At 42.2% G+C, this 17,826-nt stretch overlaps 1 protein-coding gene across 3 annotated transcripts in view; it reads right to left on the reverse strand.

The window, feature by feature from the left end:
- The window catches only part of LOC110948038 (glutamate receptor ionotropic, kainate 2-like), a 63,773-nt gene that overhangs the window by 11,600 nt on the left and 34,347 nt on the right, over positions 1-17,826 (reverse strand). For all 3 annotated transcript variants that reach the window (XM_022189406.2, XM_022189407.2, XM_022189408.2), the window contains exons 7-13: positions 8,411-8,554; positions 7,492-7,599; positions 7,232-7,345; positions 6,915-7,121; positions 4,705-4,928; positions 1,215-1,333; positions 70-287 (exon numbers count right to left, since the gene is read on the reverse strand). In XM_022189406.2, coding sequence (XP_022045098.1) covers positions 70-287; positions 1,215-1,333; positions 4,705-4,928; positions 6,915-7,121; positions 7,232-7,345; positions 7,492-7,599; positions 8,411-8,554 — 1,134 coding nt within the window. The remainder of the gene's footprint in view (positions 1-69; positions 288-1,214; positions 1,334-4,704; positions 4,929-6,914; positions 7,122-7,231; positions 7,346-7,491; positions 7,600-8,410; positions 8,555-17,826) is intronic.

Below are 17,826 nucleotides of genomic sequence, written 5' to 3' on the forward strand. Positions count from 1 at the left end.
TGATCATAACTTTGACAAATACAGAAAACAAAGATTTTTCATAAAAGACTACAAATAAAGACCATCTACCTTAAAGAATGTCATGGTGGCACCGTCCTCCACGACTCCATACAGGATCTTAGTTTGCTTGGCGAGATCATCAGCCGAGTCTATAGGTGACTCCATCCTCTCCACAGTGAGGAAGGCAGCCAAGTTGGCCGTGTACGAGGAAATGATGATGAGGGTAAAGAACCACCAGATGCCTCCCACTATTCGAGTCGACAGGGCTTTGGGCATTAGCTCTGAGCCTGGGGTGAGGGAGGCGGCAGGAGGGAATGTTACAACTGCAATATGTATTCATCTCAACAAGCCTTTTTTCATTACTCTAATCTTATCATTAAGTGTATTATTAACATGGAAAAACAAGACGGGGCTAGCTCCTTTGAAAAACTTGTTTCAAGAACTCTTCAAGTTTTTTTGGTTTTTTTTGCTCAGGCAGATGCGCCACTCGCCTCAAGATTGAATCGCCTGAGAGGGCTCTCGAAACAAGATGATTGTTGGATTTCAAACGAGCAAAATTATCTTGTCTCACTCACTAGTGAGTGCTTTAAATAATGCAGGACACACTGGCTAGCGCTCTTTAAAAACGTCTGCTGGGAACAAGGTGTTTGCATAAATCAATCATATCAAATAAAACACATTCAGTATTGATCATTCAGGACAGTGTGGAGAAGTGACGGGCTGTTTGGGCCAGAGAGTCATGTACCCAAGGTAACCTCACATCCTGACTCCACACCCCACTGATCTCTAGAGGTGCTGATGAGCCAAGGGCAAGAGAAGAGAACACGGTAATAGTAGTGCTATCAGTGCTATGAAGAACAGCGGGTTTGCAGATTGCATATTGCTTCTAGTACATTTCACTAATCGTTTTTTGTTTTGTTTTAGCAGAAACTACACTTTCTAATTTGAGGTTTTCGAATTAAAGGTAATTTGATTTCACTCAACTAGCATAAGGGTCGTAAATTTATCCATCTCATATACGTGTCTGATATAATCATCTTGGTTTACTCTGTGTTCCTATGAGATAAGATAATGTTTTTTTTAAATTATGCACATTTTCTCTAAGTACTGTCTAGACCTCCAGAGGTCTCTCTCAGTTGCCGCCGGCTTGGTTAAAAACCCCCAACCCTCAGGGACAGTGGGATATAGAGAGCTCCACAGGCTGAGGTAACTACCTTGCTGCATGAGAGCCCCAACTCCAAACCAGAAACTATTGAGCAGTGTAAAATTGTTTTCCACTACATCCGAGTCTGGGTTGCATGGATGCGGGTTGTACCACTCATAAGGGCTAAACCTATAAAGGAAGAGCAGAAAGACAGACACGTCAGCACAAAGTACAGAACAGTGTTTCCCCTTGGTGCAGATTAAATGGCTGATAAAACATACATTTTAAAACTTTATGTGCAGGAACAAAGAGAATGTAAATGAGCAGCAAGCCTGTTTTTGTGGCCGCCGGGATCAGAGCTTCTGCAGAGACGAAAGCAAATCATTCAGGCTTTCGCTGAGATCAACTTATTGGCATATTCAAATGCCATCAGTTTATTGTAAGGACAGATCAATAGACTGGAATAACGCTGTCACTGGTGATAATGTCTCAGTGCGTGGAGATCTTTGGGGCTCATTTCGATTCACTTACTCAAGAGCCTTTAAGTGTTTCCCTCCAGCAGCTGCATCCACACTGCGGATACCAAATCCTCCTCACACCCCGACGTGGGAATCCTTTTTTCTTCTGGCTTTTCCTTTTTTCTCCCTTCATCTCCTTTCCTCATCCTGTGCCGTTCCCCTCCAAACAACCCGCACCTCATTTCCCTATCATTGCCTTGCTTCCCCTACGAACCTCCCCCTTTTTACTCTCATCTCCCCTCTGGCTGCCTAGGAGGGATTGTCGGTGTCTTGAGGTCATCCGTGGACATTTCTCATTTATTATCTTAAGCAAAAGTGGCATGGCATTAGCACAAGGTGACTGGGTTAGTGTTGAGCATCAGGAGCTGATTGAGTTTGTGCTGAAGTGGTTGGTGGAGGAACATTGCTTATGCAGAGTTGAGGGGCCCCATCAGGTGAGACTGCTGAGGTGCTTTTCCCTGACATACTACACACTAATAAGCCTGTGCGCTGAGTCTTGAGGGTTTAGACTGCATAGAAATGTGACGCTGTTTGTCAGTTGTTGCGGTTAGAGATGCACAGGAACACGAACACACACAAACATACATGTCTGGATGGCTACGTATAGCTATTTATATATAAAGCTGTGCGACTACTGGAGAAATATATACTGTATGTCACTTTATCTCCCTTTGTTGATGCAGCAGCCTAATTAATGGTCTCATTTCACAAGCCTTCGTAAGCGCGTGTAACATTTTTGTCATATTGCTCTTTCTTTTACAGCTATTTTCTATGCTGTTCCCTTGAGTATTATCTGCGTGGACATGGCTGTGATGACACACTATAATTCTTCTTGTCAATGCCATCAGGATGCTTGATTTACTGGAATGTCAATGAGCTCTGTCTCCTTGGAACCACTGGCAACAGAAAACTGCACAATGGCCTTGCGGAGCTGTGAGGAAATCAGTGTGTGTGTGTGTGTGTGTGTGTGTGTGTGTATTTATGCCTTTGTGTATCAAGCCTCTGGCGAATGAATGTTTCTGCATATGCCTTTATAGCTGTGTGGGTGGGTATTTTTACGTGTTCGTAACTGTGTATTTGCACTGGCTCAGTCAAATGCATCTCAAAGTCAAACATTTTCTGTGATGATTTATTTATGTTGTTGTTCACAGACATTACATATAATGTGCAGCTGCACCTCAGGGCTGATTGCGAGTGACATTGGATGTATGCACTAGGTAAGGAGGTGGGTGTGAATCTAGACAATGCGCATTTGATTGGATTGTGCTCATTCCTCGCCGTGTCGACATGTGTTCTGTATGCACCAGGCCCAGTGGCTCCTCTGTATGACCTTTGCCTGCAGCTGGCCTGTATTCCTGCCGGCCGTGTTTTGCACACCGATCACCATGAAGAAGGGGATGTGGAACATGCAGACGTAAGGTCACCTCCTCACACCGAGCACAAGGGACATGTTGAACTGCTTGCAGAATTCTAAAATGACTCCCCCCTCCTTCTCATGTCCCTCTTCCCCTTCGCCTGTCCCCGAACACAATAACACAAAACACGCTCCCCGCCTTTAACTGTCTGTTGGATTCAATTACTCTGCCTGGTTTTATAGATCTGTTGCCTTTCTTCTCTCAGGCCAAGTGAAGAGGCTGCGTCGGGAGTCTTAAAATCACCATCGTTTGGAACTTGGACTACAAGACTGCAACAGCCTGTAATTCATGTAAACACGCTATAATGCAATTTAATCATCCATTCTTCCTGGCAGGTGGACATTTTCTACGCTAGAAAATGTTTTTTGATCTGAGAGAATACCATTTGTTTGGCTTAATAAGGAGAGAGAACAATTCAGCCGCAGACCGAGCTGGAAGGAAGCACTGAGTGAAACGTATTTCTCTCGAGTTTGAAATGAGATCGCTTATTTAGTCAGGGGAAAAAAAAGCTTGTATGTGCGTGGGAAGCGGCTCAAAGACGTGAATCCCTGGTGAGATTGAGGTGTTTAGTGTTTTATTGTGCAAAACTGGGACTTCATAAGCTCACTCCACTCGCTCTATTTGCAAGGGATTAAAGAAAATAATATACTCTGCATTTGGGGGATTGACCAATCAATTGCCGCCCGTGCAATCAATACAACAATTATGAGCGAACCAGCTCAGCGAACTGTGGAGAACACTGTACTTCAAATCTAAACTTTGCTGAATATTTTTGATCACATAGTGTGACGACAAGCACCGTTTATTGCCTCGGTGTGCAAAAGGAAGGCACAATGCATGCACGCAGACATTATGATTTAATCAAAGTACCGCGTTTTTGTTTGTTTTTTGTCTTAAATTAAGACCAGAAGCATATCAGTATAATTGCATGCTAATCACTTACCCTGACCGCCTGTGGAAACAAAGGGCTTTTGGGTATAATTTGCATATTCTGAACTAACTTAGGTGACAGTTGCTGCTTTCCTTCTCAAGTGATCATCTTGCCGGTAACATCTGCTGGGATGTGCATTAAACCCAAACCTCTCGGGATCAAAAGGAGAAGAGGAGCCCTGGGGGTTTAACACACATCACACTACACTGGTCATGCATTGGGGGGTTTTAGGGGGGAAAGGTTCATCAAGATAGTGTAAGAACCGTACAAGCACATTGTCAGCAATGTGCCTGAACATCTCTTGAGAGATACAACTGGCAGCTGGTTTTACAGTTGCTGATGCCTTTGCAAACACGCCTGAAGTATTGCCAGCTAATATTAAAGACCATACTAGTGCTTTTGCATGTTTTCAGTCCATCATTGTAATGAAATCACAGTTTACTGTCATTTACCATTTTCTCCAAAGGTACTTATTCTTGATCATGAAGCCAAAATCCTAGGCTGACACATGTAAAAACACTGGGACGGTCCTTTACACTGCAGATTTGATGCTCTTTTGTTGGAGACCACATCTTCAAGTGTAGAAGAGTAGAAATCATGCACTGCCTATCGTAGGTGAGGACGAAGCTGTTTGTTAGTGAAAGCAGGCAAGCAGGTAGGGAAAGACGGACAAAGGGGGAGGGGTTGACATGTTACCTGGCTATGACAAACAGCACACAACTGACACCCAAGCAAGCCAGCAGAATATACATCCAGATATCGGGCGAGAGGGGGTTCAGGAAGGAGAAGACCCCGGGGTTGGTGCCGTTGGGCTTGCGGTACAGGATACTTATCCCCAGCGTCATGAAGGGCTTGGAGAAGTCGATGACCTTTTCTCTGACGTAGGTGATGGCCAGAGGGGCGACTGCGAGGTCGGCTTTCTGCAACGAGATAAGAGACGAGGCATCAAGTGAGGGCTGATGAGTGTTTGAGTCCACCGATAAAGGGGGAAAAACAGAACCAAAAAAACAGCAGCAATTCAATTAACATCTGATTTCTGTCAACTGCTGTTCTGGTCAATATGTACAGGAGGAAGAGACCTGACAGGAGGGAGAAAATCGCTGTGGTCATTACTTCAGCTTGATTATCAGGTGGGAGGCTGAGTTTCTCCGGAAAATTGCAGGTTACATGTCTGATCCCGCTTATGTGGAGTCAAAGGTGAGTCACTGAGGCAACAATTTCAGGATTAAATTAATCTGGGACAAATTAACCTCATGTCCCCTCTGAACATAACATTAGCCTTCTGTACAGCTGAGCACTAGCTCTCAAGTATTTTGCATAATCCTTGGAAGAAATAACCTCATGTAGCAGTGCCAACGTCTTTCTTTCCTTATAGCTTCGGCTCAGGATTTCTGAAATTCTATAGGCGGTGCCTCTGTCTTTGTCGAGTGGATTTTGTTGCTAATGCTAATTAACAAGCTATCATCCATAGTGGGGAAATGTAAAATACATTATTCTCTATGTGCTGAAGGCTTTTTATGGCAAAAGTTTCCATCTTATAAAGGCATTTCTATGCTTGAGTCCTGAAAACCCACACGCTAAGCAGCATCCAATTATGGAATAATATACATCGATCAGCCAGAAAATTATAACCAATGACATCTTAAGTGATTTTCTCACTACAAAAGCACCTGTCAAGGACATATTAAGCAGCAAGTGAACAGTTAGTTCTTGGATATGTTGGAGAACTTTGACAAGAATTAGACTGTGATGGCTAGACTGCAGGGTCAGAGCAACTCCACAACAGCAGGTTGTCGTGTGTTCCCAGTTAGCGGTGGTTAGTACCTACCAAAAAGTGGCCCATGATACAGATGTAGAGAGAGACAGCTGGCAAGGGTGTTTTGCTTTGATGCACTAGAAGAGCTACTGTAGCAGAAATGCTATAAACCTTAGTGCTAGCTCTGATGGAACGGTGTTGGAACACACACAGCATTGCAACTTGCTGAATGTGAGGTGTAGCAACCCACTGGTGAAAATGATGACCTTTATCCACCACTGAAAGCGAAAAAAAATGCTCAGTGGTTTGAAGAACATGACAAAGAGTTCAAGGTGTTGGCTTGGCCTCTAAATCCCCAGATCTTAATCCAATTGCACATCTGTGCTGGGAAAACAAGCTGGACTTAAAGCGTCTACTACTAATGTCTTTGTGCCTGATACCACACAACTCCTTTCAGAGTTTTTGTGGAGTGAAGGTCTCAGCGCGTCAGATGGCTGCTTTAGTGGCACGAAGCGAATCATCACAATGTTAGGCAGTTAATTAATTTGATTTTATGGTTGGTCAATGTATACTAAAGCATAGTGTAGCAGTACAAGCAGAGAACAGTGATAGAGTCAGCAATATCCATGTAAAACTTTGTTATCTCAACTATTATTAGTCACCATAAGCCACTGTTCAAACCAGGTTTAACCTTTTAATTCATATGAGCAGGAGTGTCATTTTCTCTTCTGAATGTTCCACAGACTCTCTTTAAATCATTACAATCTTTTTTAAAAGGCATGCGAGTGCAGTTAGAATATTTCAGCCTGTTTCCAATTGGAATCGGTTTGAAAGAATTTTACAGATGAGCTCTGCCTTCAAACGTGAAGGAATAGGGCAGAGGCAGAGAAACGAGGTAAAATAGTCCCACTGTACAGTCGGATTTTACACTACTTTAAACTCAAATGACTCAAGAATAAAAATTTTAAAATGTCCCACTTGAGTGTTCAGAGATCTACTGTCTTCAAACAACTGGCAGTGAGAAGCAGCTAAATGGAAAAAAAAAAATCGACTTGGACTATTATATTATACAGAACGTGTTTGTATTGTTAAAAAAAAAATGACATCGTGATTGTTGCATATTTCTCTGCCCTGGTGATTGTTGACTCACATGGTCCATGAGCTCCCGCACCATGCCGTTCCACTGGCCTGTGCTGTCATCTAGTGCTCCGTACCTCCCATCTTCCACTAATCGCACCTCATAGCGGAAACCCAGGATGCCGGAAAGCTCTCTCAGCAGGTCGATACAGTAGCCCTCAAAGCGGTCATTCCCATACAGAGGCTTGTCCGACTTCTTAAACATCACATACGGCTCCTCCTGCACAGGGAAAACAAGGTTGGTGTAGAGGTGCAGCTCTGTGTCTTAGATATTTTTCACGTGTATTTGTAGACTTGTGGGTGCTTGTGTTTCCATTTGGCTGTGTCTACCAGAATGGTGGATACACGCAGGGATTTGTTAGCCAGAGAGTCAGTGATGTTGGATGTCTTGCTTTTGTGAGTCTCTGTCATATTCAGACCACTGGGAGGATCCCATGTTCCAATCTGTTGAAACAATTCAGTGTTGAGTTTATAGTGCCTTGTCTTGTCTACAGATGGGAAATAAAATGCTTCACAGCATCCAAACACTTTGCTTTTTAACTCAGGACTCAGAATCCACACAGTTTCAGCAGCACCAGTGAGTGACACACCTTTTCCAGTCCCTCCTCCTTCAGACTGATGACATCTAGGTCAAAATCTGTCCTCAGTCCATTGGTCTTGTTAAAGAGAACACGTCCTGTCAAACCATCCCAGTGAGCCTAGAGGCAGAAATAACACAGAGAATAATAAACTGAAGTCCTCAACTCTCAGCACAGTCGTTCCATTAACCTTAAGACAACGTCTATCTTGACAATATCAATCCAACCTCTAACCATAAAACTTGTTTTCTCCCCCAATTATGAATTCCGCCTGGCTCTCCCTTGCCTGTCTACCTCAACAACATAACAAGAAACAATAAAGCAGTGAGGGTAGAAGCAGGTTTGACAGGTAAGAGTTCATTATGCATGTGGTTCATTGTGCTTGAAGTTTCACTTCAAAGCCATTGGAGGAACAGACGGGCATGGAGAGCGATAGCAGACACAGGAGGGGGAGGAAGCAGCAGCTACTACAATGGCTCATTCTGAAAATTACCTGCAATGATACCATCCACAGAATGAAAGAGCTTTGTAGAACAAAGCAAATGGCTGACCCTGACTAGAGAGTTAAGGAGACACACTGAGGCTTTGATATAAACACGGGTGGAGATATGCACGGAGAAAGTGTGGGGAAAAAAAGAATGAAACATCACAAAAAACATGTAGTTACTGTGGGTAATTTTGTGGTTATTCTGTTTCCATTATTGGGAATACTAAGATATATGGGTTTAATCAGGGTGATTACAGTTTTCTGCACGAGACAATGATGCAGAAATGTTTGCTGCGAGAACCACACTCAAATTATGTTGCGCAGTGAGATGCCTGCAAACCGACACTTGCACTGATCAATGCAACACAATAACAAACTGACAGCAGATTCAAGAGGTCAGAGGTCAAGACAGGGTGTGCATCGGGAGCAGTGATAGCCTTGTACCTCTTTGATGAGGTTGATGAAACGTCCTCCAAAGCGCCACGGCTTGTGGCGGTTGCACTGCAGAGAGCTGACGGTGATCTGCTGCGACTGCTGCACTGCCACCGCCACCACATGCACGGCGTCATACATCAGCGCCGCATCCGTCTGCAAATAGGAAGGTAATGTTATTAGGCACCGCAATGAGAATCGTTGATATGTCTGTAACCTTTCATCCCTCTATTTGTTCACCTGCGGTGGAACAGACGAAACAGAGTGAATTTTTAGGCGACTTGCTTCGCCCTTTAGTCAGGATAAGAGAGCATGCATTAGGAGTATTGCCAGCAGAAAATGCCCCGCACAAATGGCACAGTGTCTCAGCCTGTTAGTAAAAATACCCGACCACTGTCTGAGGCAATCAGAAAGCTCTGCTAGAGAGAGTATCTCAGTGGAAGGCTGGCCTGTCAGGGTGAAGACTAATGGTTCCTGATGGGTGTGCCCGTTCCCCAGAGAGAAGCAACGCAAAACAGGCACCAGTGCAGACAGGACGGCTCTGACTGGCACACTCAGTGTTACATGCTAAACACAAAGAGCAGCTGGGATACACGGTGAATTGCCGTGGAAAAGCACCTATGATAGCCACCCATACAACCCCAGTAACAAGTCATCAAAGGGACACTCAAGCTGAAATTTCTCACTCTGGCATGCTGAGATTTATCTTTACTGCTCCAGTTGGCACACATGAATTCCTTTCATGCCGTCTGTCCACACAGTTAGAGACACTCCACATTTACCCAGGTCAACATATTACAGCTCAGCTCAGATCCTCTTTTCATGGTCCCACATAGGCTGAAACACACTGCCGTGATCGTATTTGACAAGTCCTGGATGACCAACCTGCGAGGGAGTATGAAAAATGACTTTGAGACCACAAAGTATCTGCCGCTATAGGATCTCTGCGGACGCTTTGGCTGCCAGGGAGAATGAGTCGGAGCTTCGGTACAGCTAGGGACACAGCAGGAGACTGCCGAGCTGCTGCTCAGCTCCTATCAGTTCCTTATGTTCTCTCTATAGGTGCAGTGAAGCATCAATTTTCTCCATGTGGGAAAAGAGAAATGTATAAAGGGTCTGGGAGGGGCAGAAGCATGCTCAATGTACAGTTTATTCAAGCCTTATTAATGGTGACAGGCCAATTAAAGAAATAACAGTGAGGAAAGGGGAAATTAAAGAAAGAAAAGGAGGGGGATTGAGTTTATGCGCGGCTGCTGGGGTGGGCAGGCTGTCAGGTTTTTTTTTTTCTTTTTTTTCTGCTTGTCCCCCAGTTCTCCTGTGCTTTAGGTTTTGGTGACTGCTGATGTCAAAGGCAGAAGCAGATCAGAGAATGAGAGACCCATCACTGCACTCTTTCATCCCCTCTGCTTCCCTGGGAAAGGGAACAGCCGGGGCCATATCAGCTCTCCCAGAGCCAGCAGTGAATGTGCAAATGTGTGTGTGTGTGTGTGTGTGTGTGTGTGTGTGTGTGTGTGCGTGCGTGCGTGCGTGCGTGCGTGTGGTTCGGAAAAATACTGATTAGGAAAAGAGTCCGTCATTCTGCTAATCTATTTGTTGAAAAGAGCGGATGAGCTTATAGAGCTTACGCTATTTGCTCCACTGAAGGGAAAGTTTATCAAGTCCGATCATTCAATTAAAGTGTTACCAACTACATTAAAAGATAGGCTGTTGGAATATATTGCTTTCACAATGTATTTTAAAATAATAGCTCAATCTAAATTAAGTTATGGACGCAATATTCACATTCAGTCAAAGTCCATTGTATTCCATTTCAATAGTACATGATGCATTTTGAATTCCTTTATACAAAAAACACAAATAATTATTTGATTCATTTTATTTTCACTATGACACTGTAGGATTCATGCAATTCAAATATACTCACAGCCTCAACCCCTTCTTTTCCATGATTCTCATAACTATGTCTTTATTTCAGTTCTCGTGACCTTTTAGCTTTTCTCCAGCAAAATTTACTTTTTTTTTCTTTCAAAATAAATCAATATCACATTGTGATTCTTCCATCTGCAAACTCTTTTATTCATCTGGGTCAAACTACAGGATGTACTGCATTTTTCAGTAAATCATTATGGCCATAAATATATTCTGTGAAAAACTTGTGGGAATAACAACTTGACAACTTGCTTGCTGGAATCAGATAGAGGCTGAAAGTTCTGCCGAGAAGTTTGTTTTCACTTTACTTTTCACAGTGAATAATGCCTGAGTACAAAATACAACTGGATTGTTGCAGCAAAAACCTGAATGTGTGGCAGTAAGCTTAGAATTCATTTTTAAAAAAAAGCTTAACAGATGAACTTGTACCTTGAACTTCAAGAAATAAAAGATGCTGTACTGTTTAGCTTTTTCCTAAACATTGCAACACAAAGAATATTTTGTTTTTTTTGCAACAAAATGCTGCAATGTCAGACAGAGGTGAAACTATGTTCTATTATGTCTGAAAATATTGATAGTTTATAGAAAATTTCAGCACTGAAACAAATGTAAATATCTCTTCCCGGTGTAGATATTTAATATGCTTTGAAATAAGAAAGGCTTTCTACCTACAAATTGCTTTTTTGTGATGTGAGTATTTAAGTCAACATACTTTTTAGCAAAAAGCTGCATTTTACAAACTCAGTATTAGAAGCAACACTGTGAATAGTTTTTAGTTTGACATCTGTGACCTTTTGTGCTGAAAACAGCTGCCCGCGGTAGTGAAAAATTACACCAACAGAGCAATGAGACTGAACTAAACAGTGCATCTGGAAATTCACTGGGAAAAGAGAATTGTTGGACCAACCTCAATAAATTGATTCAACTAGTGACATGCAATTGAATTAAGTTTATTTAAATTAAGTTATGAAGTTATAATAAATTCACTGATTTAGATTAGATCTACTTAAATTATTTGATTCTTCTCAAATGAGCAATTTTTGCTTGTCGCAACTTAATTTTGTAGGAAGGTCAACTTGCAGTTTTCACGTTTTCCAATTTATTTGCTTTTTCCAAATGTAAAAAAAAAAATTCTGTCATAGATGTATCATTCTTTACTTTTTCTTTACTCTGTAATATTAAAACAGCATTTGAGTCACAGCAGAAAAATTTCAAGAAACATCAGAATCACACTGAAGGAGCAGTAAACCTTATGTTTTTGCTGTTTTGCCACAATTGGAACTCCAGTTAACTTCAGGGATGACATGAAATTTCAAGATGATAGAACCCACAAAGAAAACTGTCATCACTAAAGGAGAAATTAAAATGAGATTTATTTGAAATCTGAAATAGTACTTCAACTACAGCACAAAATGTTTTTCCAATGCTAAACAGCTAAATACTGAATTCAAACTAAAGCTCTCTGCAGCCGAGTAAAGCAGCAGATTCAGGTGATAATTCTCTAAAAGTCCATTAACACTTTCACACTGTCATTTGACATGTCAATTATTATAATTATGCTTTGCCATTAAATGTCACATTTTATTAACTGCTAAATTGGACATTTCCGTGTTGAATTTCTGGCAGACTAAACTCACAGCAGCAAAAAGGGAAAAAAAGAAAGAAAAAGACTGAGTAGCTCTGGGTAGTGATGGGAGTGACAGGGACTACATCAAGATGAGTCATGTTTATGCAGCATCCTGTTTCAGAATGAAGACTTTAAAAAGCCCTTTACAATCAATCTGAGTAACATGCTTCATCAGCAGCAGTCTAAAGGCTTTCTTTTTCTTTTGTTTTTCCAATCTGGGCGATACTAGTGCCAGGAGTTTGTTTATGTTCACATAAAGATTGATTTGGCTACAAGACGCCATTATTTTATTTGAGAACAGGATATTGGACGTTTTACAGTACAAACATGGTTCGACATGCTGCTGTGTTTGCAGCCCCGAAGCCAAAATAATCCACCGATTCCTTCATCAGCCTCTTTGTTTGAATGATTTATGTCATTCTATTAGCTTCTCTTCTGACTTAACAACCATTCCTAGAAATATTTCCCCCATCCTTTCACTTTTGATAGCTGTGATACATCAAATATTGTCTGGCCCAAATGATTTATAAGGCAAAGATCCTTTTCCGACTTTGGAGCAGCACAATTCCTGAAAATCCCTTTATGATGGAAACAAAAAGAGGCTGGCATCAAGCAGAAGGAGAGATCAAGGGGGGAAAAATATGAAATGATGGCTCACAGCTCTGGCAGATTGCATTCAATTTAAAAACAATCCAAGAGCGATCTTGATATTTATTACGGAGCCAAGCACGGGTCCAGTGGGGTGTTTTAAGTGCTTTAAGTGGAACCCATCTTGAACTCTTGGGACGTTCACACAAGAAGGGAAAGGGTTTCAAACACGACGCCCACAACCTTTGTTTCCTTGTCCGTCTCACTTGCTTCCCTCTTACTCAGACACCCATACAAGCATTTGAAATCACACGGCCCTCTATTTTTTTTTTTGCCAACAGATGCATCATTTCAGAGACCATTTTCTCTCATTTATCGACTTGCATTTTCCCCCACACCTTACAGCTTGCTTTCCAACCCTTGATGTCTTAGATCATCCTTGCATGTCCCTCTCTCGTATACACAACACGTGAGGACCATACAAATATGAGCACACTTGCGGGAACCAATTACCAAGACGCATGCACACACACCATACACACACACACCATACACACACACACACACACACACACACCATACACACACACACACACACACACACACACACACACACACACACACACACACACACACACACACACACACACACACACACACACACACACACAAAACTCACACTCAGACACACACACACACACACAAAACTCACACTCAGACACAGTGACAAACCTCAACTCTCTAGCTTCCCAGAGGCATGCCTCATTTGTCGAAGTTGCATGCAGTTTCCTCATTTAGAACAGGTGAACTGTACTCTGCAGAGCTGGCAATGTGTATATGTGTGTGTGTTTATACAAATATATTCATTTTTTCCCTGCATCAGTATTCACAGCGGCTCTCCACCTGTGCATAATTCCATAATTCCTCTGATAATGTAGCACCCATGAAAACGACATCTCTCTTTCTCCTCTCGCCTCTCCCCAATCAGCTGTCCTCTCCCCAGCATCCCTCTTAACACACACAAAACACGCCCACCCGCTCAGCTGGTGATGGACATGTACTGTGGCTGCTTGTGTACAGTGGAACTCCACTGTTTATACATATCATATACATCTGATTAGCCCTAATGAGATTAGCACTGACCTGTTATTCACCATGCATCACTGGTTTGCAGCTGCCAGGCACTGAGCAACAACACACACACATACACACACACTAAGACGTAAAGATATGCACTCCGACAAACACACGTCCCGGCAGCATTGCCATCAGCGTCGGAGTCACAATGTCAGTGGGAGAGAGGGAAGTTCTTTGTTTTCTTGGAGCTGCAGTCACTCTGCCCTCAGATCACAGACAGACCCATGGGGTTTGATGATTTGATAGAAGAAGGAGGTAATTATTCATCTCATTCCATAGTTTATATGTATTTGTGCTGCTTCACTGCACAGTCAGTGCAAGTATTAGTCACAAATTCTGCTGTCAGATAAATGATTGCGTCTCTAAAAGTTTATAACAATTAAAACTTCACTAGTCAAGAAGAGATTTCTTTTCTTTTCTTTGCTGCAAAAATTCCACCATGACTTATAATATCTGCTTTAATCAAGATAGCCACTCTCACTCTCCTCCCCAGCCGAGCGAGATACTGCATTTGTTTTATCTGCCAAGATGAAATTCTCAGGCAGAGTACAGACACTGGCGGGAAAAACCGTCTGTACATAATTAGTGCTGAGTTGCAACCAGTGTGGAAAATGAAAGTGTAATGAAAGTGCATAGACAAAAGTGGACTCACTGACAACGGATGATGGGCTGTAACACTTCCAATCATATTACTTACAGCAACAATTTTGAAAAATGTATTTATTTGTTCGATGCCTATTTGCTTGATGAGAGCTAGAAGATCGATACCAGCCTAGTGCCTGTCTGTTCAATAGAAAAATGGAGCCAGCTGGTAAGATCGCATCTTCAATAACGAGGCAGAGAGGGGGTTTGCTTTCAACATGTTTACTCAAAACTACACACAGTTCAATGTCACACCTGCATTCTTGCAACATGTACGCTCATTAGCTTAGCTTAGCTTTGCATAACATCTGGAATCAAAGGCATAACAGCTAGCAGGGCTACATCCAGAGGTAACAAAATACATTATATTTCTACACAAACATAAACAAGACTCCATGCATTGTTTAGTAAATTCTAGAGGTGCTGGTGGGTGGATTTTGCTAGCTTTGGACAGAGACTAATTGTTTACCCTTGTTTGGATGAAGCTATTCAGTGAACATGCCCAAAATCAGAGCCAGTCGTAAGTGAGAGCAACGTAAGTGCTCAGCGCAGCTTATTGGCTGCTTTCCAGCTTGCAATGCACTCAACTCCAATGTCTTTCCCTGTAAATGATGGGCCCACTGTGTAGCTTTATCAGATTGTACTCAACTGAGCCTCGTGGGTGAAGCTTTGGCCACCCAGACCTGTCTACAGAAGGGTGCTCTGGTTTTCCTATTCTAGATAAGGTTGTGTTACTCCTTGATTGGTGATTCATTGCGGTATTTGTATCGCTCTCAGTCTAGTGCCTTCTCTACCGCTGATTTGCCTTGTGAGACCCTATCATCGCCCCCAACAACATAGTTCATGCTTCTACAGGGACAGACCCTTTGGTGTCAATTCTTTGGAGATTGCCTCACTTTGGATGTCCAACTGCGAGGAGACCCCAGGTAGACCCAGATCACCTTGCAGAGATTACATATCTCATCTGGCCTGGGAACACTTTGGTATCCTCTAGGCTGGAAAACACTGCTAGGGCAAGTGACATCTGGAATGCCCTGTTCAGTCAGCACAACCTCGCCTCGGAAAATTAGAAGAAAATGGAGGGCTAGATAGATATTGAGCTAACATCTCCTGGTTGCAGCTTCATATTGAACAGTCAGAAGTAAGAGTGTGAAAATGCTCTCATTTAGTGCTTCAGAAGGCAGATACACACCCCAAAATGTCAGAGTGGTCTGACATTTCCAAGGAGAATACTGCTTACGGATGTCTCGAAGGCCTAAATTTCCTTCCATGTTGTTGTGTTTTGCAACTGTCAATACCTCTGTGCTAAATAGATTTCAATTTAACATTTATTTAACCATGCAGACTACTGTGATTTGGCATTTTAGGTGCTTAGATTCTTATCTATCATGCAGTTTCATCAGGGAGGTGTTTGATTGGGTCCAAATTAATTCAGCATAACAACACCAAACAGACAGCTGGAGTCCTAAAGATCTATAACAAATACCAAGATATCCTGCAACATGATGATAATGGCTGTAGGGATCCCAGCTATCAAAGACCTCTGTGATTTCATAGGTCAGGTCTGTTAATGATTGGTTACATATAACTTCAGTCATTTGCAGAGGAATTAAATTCTCACGTGTTCAGAGTTACAACTTGACTGCTGCTTGTAGTGATGAGAAACATGTCTGTGGTACAAGAAGAAGAAAAAATAGAGATCTCAGGTCTTGTAAGGTTTGGAGTTTTGTTCTGAAGAGAATCATCGATCAACTTATGAAATGTAACCGCGACCACAAGCCCTTCTTAGTCTCATCTTTAGGAAACTGTTCCAACTAAGGAATGTAGGACTTAGGGTTTTACATGGTATCAAAAATCAATGAAATGATTGAAAATGAAGAAGCCATTCGAGTTTTGAGTCTTTGTTACCTGTGTGATCAATGTATGTTGTGATCTGTGTCGTCAAATATGTGAATGTGAGGCACCAGTTTTGTTTAGTTTGTTTTTGCACTTTTGAATTAATTTTTGTTACTGGCGGTGGGTGTTGCTGATGTAGTTATGTTTGGCTAGGGAGTTCGATTGCTTTGTTGTGGGTTTAGACTCTGTTAGCCTATGTTTTGTTATATTCTGTTCTTTGATTTAGCAACACTCACCAGTCTTGTGTTCATTGTTATCACTTTTATATTCCTTTGCCACTAAGCAATAAATCCCTTCACCTAAACCAACAACATCGTGCTTAATTTTGTTACATCCAGCCACCCCCGAGAGGTTGGATTGTAACAGGTATCAAAAGGATCCCGTTAATTTTCTGACTGTAGCTTTCCCTATCATCATTCATGATGTAGGTTACAGTGGTTTTACACTGTTTGAGCAGAGGCATAGGTGTGCTGTAGCAAATTGTGGAAAAGTGGGTGGAAATAGAAGTGAAAACTTCATAGATCTGCACATTCCAGAGGAAGCAGCAGTGTAGCATTACATCTAAGCCATTTTAAGGAAGAAACTAAACATTTTCATGGACGAAAACCTCTAAAAATGCGTGTTTGATACAGAGAGATGATTGCTGGGGAGTTTAATATATTTGAGTCAGTCTGGGATTACGCGAAAAGACACTGAATCACCCTAAATCCATAGAAGAAATGTGCCCAGTTCTCGGAGACGCTTCGAACAAACTACCTGCCAAATAACTTGAAAAACTGTGGCCAAGTGTACTGAGGAGAACTGGTGCTGTTTCAAAAGCAAATGGTGCTCGTAAAAAAATATCGCCTTGATTTAGGTTTTCTTCTGTTTCCTGCACTTTATTCGAAGGTACGTGATAAATAAAAACTATTCATGGCATTACTTCTGAAAGCATCTTCACTGCAGTTCTGGTGCCCTAAACATTTTGCACAGCCCTGCGTTTCTGGTGTTGGTGTGTTACATGAGGCCCTGGGTGATGAAACTGAGACGCTGCATTGAGAATTGCACAAATGTTCAGTTCTAGCCAGAAAATGAAAAGACGCGAGTTGAAAAACACTGAAATGTGACATATGTGATTTATGGGGCATATTATGGCTGTTTCAGGTTTCTTAGCAGAGAGGGGAGAGCAGGCAGTGTCGGATCATTTTGGTGAGAAAAAAAAGCCCTTGGGTGACTACGGCTCAGTGTACTGCCATCTCTTTCTCTGTCCGTAACTTTTCTAGTCTGTCTCTCTTCGTCTTTTTCTTTCTGACTGCCTATGTTTTGCCCCAGTCCCTTCTCCCTTCACCCCTGTCTCTTCTTCCTTTTCATCCCCTTTGTCATCCCTCTGCCTTCCCCAGTTGCTCTCTACAGCATTTCACTGAGCTGTATGTGAGTATTGCTCAGAGTGTGGATTTGCCAGTGCCGTCGCTGTTATTTTTCCTCTTTTTCTTTTGTGCATTAGAGGTTTAATCCCTTTCTCACATTGCATTTTCCAAATGCTGAGGCAACAGAGCAGGCTTGCTGAATTTTTTTTTTAAATGAGGTTTTTGTCACAGGAAAGTAAGACTGGCTTCTTCCAACAGGGACT

This window comes from Acanthochromis polyacanthus, chromosome 16, assembly GCF_021347895.1.
Source record: "Acanthochromis polyacanthus isolate Apoly-LR-REF ecotype Palm Island chromosome 16, KAUST_Apoly_ChrSc, whole genome shotgun sequence".
Classification (NCBI taxonomy): Eukaryota; Metazoa; Chordata; class Actinopteri; family Pomacentridae; genus Acanthochromis; species Acanthochromis polyacanthus.